The 7,017-nt window shown below is 39.9% G+C and overlaps 1 protein-coding gene across 1 annotated transcript; it reads right to left on the minus strand.

Annotated features, from left to right (window-relative positions):
* Positions 1-945: 945 nt before the first annotated feature.
* On the minus strand, positions 946-5,410 carry mylpfb (myosin light chain, phosphorylatable, fast skeletal muscle b). The gene is made up of 6 exons (XM_017723624.2): positions 5,340-5,410; positions 4,662-4,757; positions 2,840-3,020; positions 2,567-2,645; positions 2,410-2,458; positions 946-1,330 (listed from the first exon to the last, which is right to left on the minus strand). Exons 1-6 carry the CDS (start codon positions 5,340-5,342, stop codon positions 1,226-1,228), a joined length of 513 nt encoding a protein of 170 aa, XP_017579113.1. The 5' UTR covers positions 5,343-5,410; the 3' UTR covers positions 946-1,225.
* Between the last annotated feature and the right edge of the window lie 1,607 nt (positions 5,411-7,017).

A 7,017-nucleotide genomic window follows, 5' to 3' on the forward strand; every position in this document is an offset into this window, starting at 1 on the left:
GATACTGAATATTAAAAAGTGAACTTTGGATGGATGAAATAGTTTCTGAGGGAAATTGCTGTCTGCTGCTGTACAGTGCATCATCCACAAGCTGCACCATGCCAAAAACTGGTTTACAAATGCCCAGCAGGAGATCTACCAAGCTTTTTTGGGTTTATTAAAACTCTTCCCTCCATTATTCACCCTCTCATCATCATTAAATATGTATCCTGTCATTGTAAAGTGAGAAATTTGAATTTGTTGCCCTCAGGCAACATAAAGGGTTAAGGTGAAACATCCATTTCTCAGTAGGCTACCAACATGAGCAAAGACACAAGGGTACGAAAGACTTCAGTGGGTTTATTTGGAGTCGGGTGCTTTTTTTTTAAGTTACAGTGGTTTTGGACAGAAAGATGAAGCAAGCAAAAGAAAATGAAAGGAAAGAAGAGAAACCGAGGAATGAGCGAGGGAGGGACGTGAAGAAGCCAAAACAAAGACGTTCTCTTTTGTTTTTCATTCTCTCGCCTCCCCTCTGACAGCCCTCTTCTCCTTTTCTCCACCTCTGTTTCCATCTCTTCCTTTTTCTCTACCTCCTGGGGGGGGGGGCAGAAAGGGAGGGGCTGAGAGAGAGGGGTGGCGCTCTATTGTAGAAGTCAGTGAACCCCATTCTTTCAACCACCTCCCTTTCTCATTGTTGAAAGGGGAAGGAAAAGTACTGCTCCACATATTCAGTAAGTCCAGGCAAACAGCCCTGCTGGTTGAGGCCTAACTGCTTACTTGTTTCAAATTAGCAGCCGAGCATGCAACATAGCACCCAAGAAAGGCTTCTCTGCTTCATGTTGTGGTCTGAGAATTAGCATAAAGTTGGTATGGTGCATGCACTGGTTGTCTGGACTGAAGGAGATACAGAAAATAAAAGAGAGTGCGATGGAAAGGCAGAGAGAGAGAGAGATGATAGAGAGATACTGCAGTTTAATGACAGCCTTATTTTTATTCAACATGATCCCGCTGTCTCCACAGCTCACTCACATTCAACCCTACCCAGCCCAAGTCTCTCTGTTGTGTGGGCGAGCGAGGGAACAAGGCTACAAGGAGAGAGGGAGGGGGAAGGTGAGCATGTCATGGAGGAGAAGGAGGTAAGGGATGTTGTTTGGGTGCAAGGTGGATGGATGGATGGATGGGTGGATGGATGGATGGATGGATGGATGGATGGATGGATGGAGGGATGGATTTGATGGAAGGGATTTTACTCCTCTTCCTTCTCCTCTCCGTGTGTGATGACGTAGCAGATGTTCTTGTAGTCCACATTGCCAGCCACATCTGGGGGGAAGGCAGCCCACAGGTTCTTCATCTGGAAGGTGGAGAACAGATTTAGTTCAGTTTTCAGCTGTGGGAGCAACTCAGAAAATCTGAGTAAATACTGTTTTTCAGCCGCTACTATAAGTTGTTTAGGAACTGATATGAAGCTAAAATGTGAGGTAGCATTCAAAAGTTTGGCTTCATTATTCATAAGTTTGTAATTATTGTTTTCAGTAATATAATACTAATAACTTAATCTAAAATAGAAAATGTTATAATGAATTTAACACCTAGAATGAAATTTTAATAAAAGTAATATCTAGACCGAATTCTTAATAAAATTGCAGTCCAGAATAAAGTTCTAAAAATGGATATTCATGATGAAATAAAAAAAAAATTCATATCTCAAATAAATGTCTAATAAAATGATCACCCGGAATACATTTCTTATCAAATTAATATCCTGGATGAAGTTCTAATATAATTCATCTCTAGAATAAAGTTGTACTAACATAATTATCAGAATAAATATCTAATCCAATTAATATCCAGTATAAAGTTCTAATAAAATTAATATCTTCAATGAAGTTAATATCCTAAATAAATATAAATTATTATTAAGAATAAAATCCTAAAACAATTAGTGAAATTCTACTAATATCAAGGATGAATTTCTAATACAATTTATATCTATGATGAAGTTCTATTAGAATTAGTATGTAGTTTTAATTTCTAATAAAATTAATTTCCAGAAGTTGCAGAATTTTTTTAATGGAATAAATTTACAATAAACTCACTTCTTGTAGTTCTTATTCAAATATTCAAAATATCAAAATAAAAGTACATTTTGGTGTTGAGTTTATAACATTTAAAAAAATACAGTATAAGATATTGTAAGTGTGGCATATTTAAAAAATAATGTTATTTAAAAGAGTGTCATATATTTTATATGTAAAGTAAAAAGTGCTATGACAATAGATTCCAAATAGCACTGTACCCCAGATCTCTTCTAGTCAAACAGCTGTAAATATGTTTTTAAAAAAGGTGCTATATAAATAAAATATACTATCACTGGTACTAACAGTAGTAGTGAAATGCTCTTATCGTTTGGAAAAAAAAAATTAAACTAACCTCCTCAGCTGAAAATCTGTCACACTGGGTGGTCAGAAGCTCCTCAAGGCTGGAGGCAGACAGAAAAGATTTGATTGATATTTGTCCAAAAATAACTCAATCAACAATATCATGAATGAATCAAAGCTGGTTTGGGTTCCACAGGAAATATACGTACAATTCCTTCTTGATTGTGCCAGTACCCTCAGGGTCCAGGACCTTGAAACCGCTCAGGATGACGTCCTCGGGGTCAGCACCTTGAATAATCATAAGATATCATTTACTGCATGTGAACAGAGAAATGATCGTAACAATATCATCTATATCTCAAATATTTTTCATCATTATTTGTACCACTTTAACAGAACTTTCCAGCTATTCAAATTTTAAAAGAAGGCAAGGTGTTCTTAAAGTTTTGACAATGTGTAGAAGAAGACTGCAGGTGACCTACCCTTCAGCTTCTCGCCGAACATGGTGAGGAAGACGGTGAAGTTGATTGGGCCACTAGCCTCCTTGACCATGGCTTCCAGCTCCTCATTCTTCACGTTCAGTTGGCCCATGGAGGCCAGCACGTCCCTCAGATCATCCTTGCTGATGATACCGTCCCTGTTCTGGTCAATGATTGTGAAGGCCTGCATAGTTGGGAAGAAAAAGAGGTATAAATCACAAAGAAGATCTTCACTTCAAACCGCCAGACAGTAACTTAATATAAGAAGGATGCCTGCTAAGAACAAGTAGTGAAGAAGTGGCTGTACTCTTTGGAATCATTTTGCTATTTTGGTATTCAAGGAATTTGAAAGATTGCATAATAAGATTAAACACGATCCTGGATGTTTCATATTTCTAGGTTTTAAAATTCTTGGAGATCCTTGCCAAGTACCCAGAAACACTGCTTGTTCCATCAGCCTGAAGGAACTGCCACTGTCAGCTTTCTGGAAGGCCACTACAGGACATCACTTGGGCTTGTTCATTTGTTTAATTAGCATGGCTAACTGTGTCCATCTATCGTTGTCTCTAGTACTCTCAAGATCAGCTCAACTGCCTTCCAAAAATTTCAAGACATGCCACTCAATCAACCTGGTTATTACCCTTAGCATAACACGGTCATGCATTGCAAGATTACATGGATATACAAAGTGCCTCTGTGGGAATCATTAAGAATGAGTTAATCTGTCAACATAAATGTGAAATGTGTTTACTCTTGTGGTGCCAGATCTCAGTGTGCCTGTCACTAAGACCCCCTGAAATCGGAGAAGGAAACTGAGACACGAGGCACCCTTGGCAGCTGCTGGCCACTTGTCTTTCTAAGGTGATAAAATGGTCTTGGAATTCACGACAAGACTTTGGGAACATTTAAGGAGTAGGGATCGATTACACTTTTGCCCTCACCCGCCTACTGTTCTCCTTCATGATATCCCTGCCATGTCCTTTGCTTCCATGCTCTCCACTGATCTTTCCCATATTACATTTACTTCAGCAAACAATCACTACAAGTCCTAAAATCTTGTGGAAAGTCTCGGAAGTAGCCAATTATTTGAAGATTTATGTTCAGAAGGGAAGAAATGTCATGGCTGGAGGTCCCAAGAAATTAATTCTGAACTTGCTGGTTTAAAATTTGTTGAAATTTATGCTAATCCTTTTTGACCCCCAGAAATATGAAGTTGCCACCTGTGGAGAGAGGCTACGTTGTGCTAGCAACTACCAACTGTTGGTACGCATTCCAGTGGGGTCATCTGGAGAAGAGGTTGACTGCTAACATCAGCTCTTTCAAGATTTAGCACATTCTGTTGCTAATATAAACATCACTTCCTCAAAAATAGGCAAAAATAAACAAGGAGTAATAGAGCTACTCCTTCTTCACCACTAGCAATCATTTGATTTATTTTTATGAGGCAAGTTAATAGAGTGATAGAGGAAGTCTGGCATAAGCTATCACAACATGGTTTATTTTTATCCCTGGCATTCTGGGAACTTCCTTCATCCCTGAACCTATGGAGGGGATAGAAGGAGGCAGCTGATCTTGAGGTTTGCTTGGCTAGCAGAGCTAATCTTTACCTTCATGTACACAGCATAATTTTAATTGTTGAATCAACACCTGCTGCGTTGAATCGACACATGCAGTGCAGAATGGTCTCAATTTTCATTTGTATCCTGCTGGGCAACAGGTTCTAATTCAACCCTGAAGATTTAGCTGTTTCAGTTTGTTCTCATTCTTGTCTTCTTGTCTCTACTTAGATATGTTGTGGATCATGCTGTAGGTCTATTTGTCTCACCTCCTTGTACTCCTGGATCTGGCTCTGCTCAAACATGGAGAACACGTTGGAGCTTCCGCCCTCTGCTGCCTGCCTCCTCTTGGCCTTCTTGGGTGCCTGGAGTTGAACAAGAACAGAAGGTCTTCCTCAAGAACTTAAACCAAGAAACCTACTCAAGAACGTTCCTCTTCTGTGCTGCTCTTCTTCAGATCCCTATCCCTAGGCTATCAAAATTAGTTTCTTTAAGAATGGGTCGCTAATCCCAGGTCAAACTACTTCCTAAATCTGCCTGTCTTCTTGAGAAGCAGACTAAGATTGCCTTGCATCACTGCTCCAAATTCATGGTTGAGAATGTCAACAGTGACATAATGAGCTTTAATGTGGTCTGGCACTGGCCACTGAGGAATGGATACCTTCTAAAGCCATCTTGGTTCCAGTCTGCTTTCAAGGATGTACATCTAATAAAGCTGCCTGGCACATACAGTTGCCAAGATTCTGTCTAGCATAACATCAATGCCTGTGGGCACCAAACCAAAGAACGAACAGGCTTCTGGTGCCAAGTCCTACGGCTCTTCTAAGTGGTATCTTTTTACCATTTAGTTCCCGTCAGATACTTTTTTCGTTTGTTTAGTTCTCCCTTATGTTGTCGGCAATCCTGGAGGCTCCCAAATGTCCAAAGCTGCACAGCGAAACACTCACCATCTCTCAAGGTTATGTGGAGTTTTGGGGATTGGTCAAGAGAGGAGAAGCCCACGCCAAGTCGGTGTGACTGACATGTAAATGCTGATCCTATGGGGCCTTATATACTAGCTCGGGTGGTCTAACTATAGCCTCACCATCAGGTTTGGCAGTGTAAGAGAGAGCAGGGGAAAGTAACAGAGAGGAGGAGTGTGGTCAAGTGTCACCTTTCGTCCCCCCCATCCAAAATAGGATCTGAACGCCTTGGAATGAGGTGAATTCATAGTTTGGTACAGCCTGTGGACATATAAGGAGAGACGTCTAATGTTGAGGACAGTCTGAATGTGACATTAACCCTGAGTATTTTAGAAAACTTCACTTTGGAAGCTTGAAAACAGCTTCCTACCAGTTTTACCATCTTCAAAGCACCCAAGAACAAGGGGCAATAAAGAACAGCTGCATTCCCTTGAGTTGTGGATTTGTACATGGCTTGGCTTTAGCATGAACATCCTGGATTAGACAGATTTTTTGATGAGGTCATACATCAAATCAACACTTGACTTATGAAGGGAACGGCTATATATTAGAGTGCATAACATGAACATGGCCATGAAATTTTAAGAGTGTTTGCGGAAGGGTGATCCAAAAAGGAAACAGATCCGACCACATTATATGATTGACACCATAACAGTACCAAGTAAACAAGTAAAATCAGGTGTGCAAACTATTACAATATTCATGTTTAAGTTTATAAAATTACTTAAAAATTTAAATCTACAGATAAGGTGTGTTCACACTGTAAATTAAGCATTTGGGTTTTTTTAAAGAATTTGGTCAGCCTTAGCCTTAAGATATCATGAAACCCTTTAATTCCAAGAAATGTGGGCATTAGCCTAGTAACTGCATCACCTACATAGCAACGTCTGAATCATTCATAGGAGGTGTAGGAAAATAAGCCTGAATAATTAGGCCCGAGTTTACGGGAATAAATAACACACGTCATTGTAAAACTGATTAAATGGCAAGGAGTTCGTAGATCAGATATCTTTACCACTTCATTACTTTACTTTCACTGCTTTGCTGGTTATACTTTGCTTGCGAATTTACACTTCAATCAACCTCTCAGTTTTCCTCATAAACCTGTAAGGATGGTATGATACTGATTTCTGTTGAGAGTGATGACCCCAGTACTGATCTGATTCAATCAGTAGCATGGCTCTATATTGGGGAGCACATACAGACCTCACTCTCAGTTTAGTGTAAGACGGTAGCCCCCCTGCTCCACACCATATATGATCTCCATTGCCCACCATCCATCATGAGTTGAACTGCGCAGGCATGTACTGAAATGCAGAGTTGTGAGAACCGATATGGCTTCTCTCCGAAGACTTGCAGGTCCACTTTCTCTGGCATTCAACGCCCTCCTGCCCCCCACCCCCAGCTCACACGGTCCCCAATACGGACGGCATTGTGTCAGCATCAGGGCGGCTCTTTTTATACTCACTTTTTTCTTTCCTAGAAAAATGAACAATATATGTGTGTGTCTGTGTGTGTGTGTGTGTGTATGTATATATATAAACACACACACACACACACACACACACATATATATATATATATATATATATATATATGTATAGCTGATGAAGAAAACTTCATCTATTCAAAATGGTATCTTTACAGGAGAAGGAAAAAACTA

This window comes from Pygocentrus nattereri, chromosome 13, assembly GCF_015220715.1.
Source record: "Pygocentrus nattereri isolate fPygNat1 chromosome 13, fPygNat1.pri, whole genome shotgun sequence".
NCBI classification, from domain to species: domain Eukaryota; kingdom Metazoa; phylum Chordata; class Actinopteri; order Characiformes; family Serrasalmidae; genus Pygocentrus; species Pygocentrus nattereri.

What these genes read in the sequence shown, in the direction of transcription:
- mylpfb (XM_017723624.2), bottom strand. An exon ending in GGCACAATCAAGAAGGAATT is followed by an intron (nt 2,459 to 2,566) that starts GTACGTATATTT and finishes GTCTGCCTCCAG; the next exon opens with CCTTGAGGAGCTTCTGACCA. An exon ending in ACAGATTTTCAGCTGAGGAG is followed by an intron (nt 1,331 to 2,409) that starts GTTAGTTTAATT and finishes TCCACCTTCCAG; the next exon opens with ATGAAGAACCTGTGGGCTGC.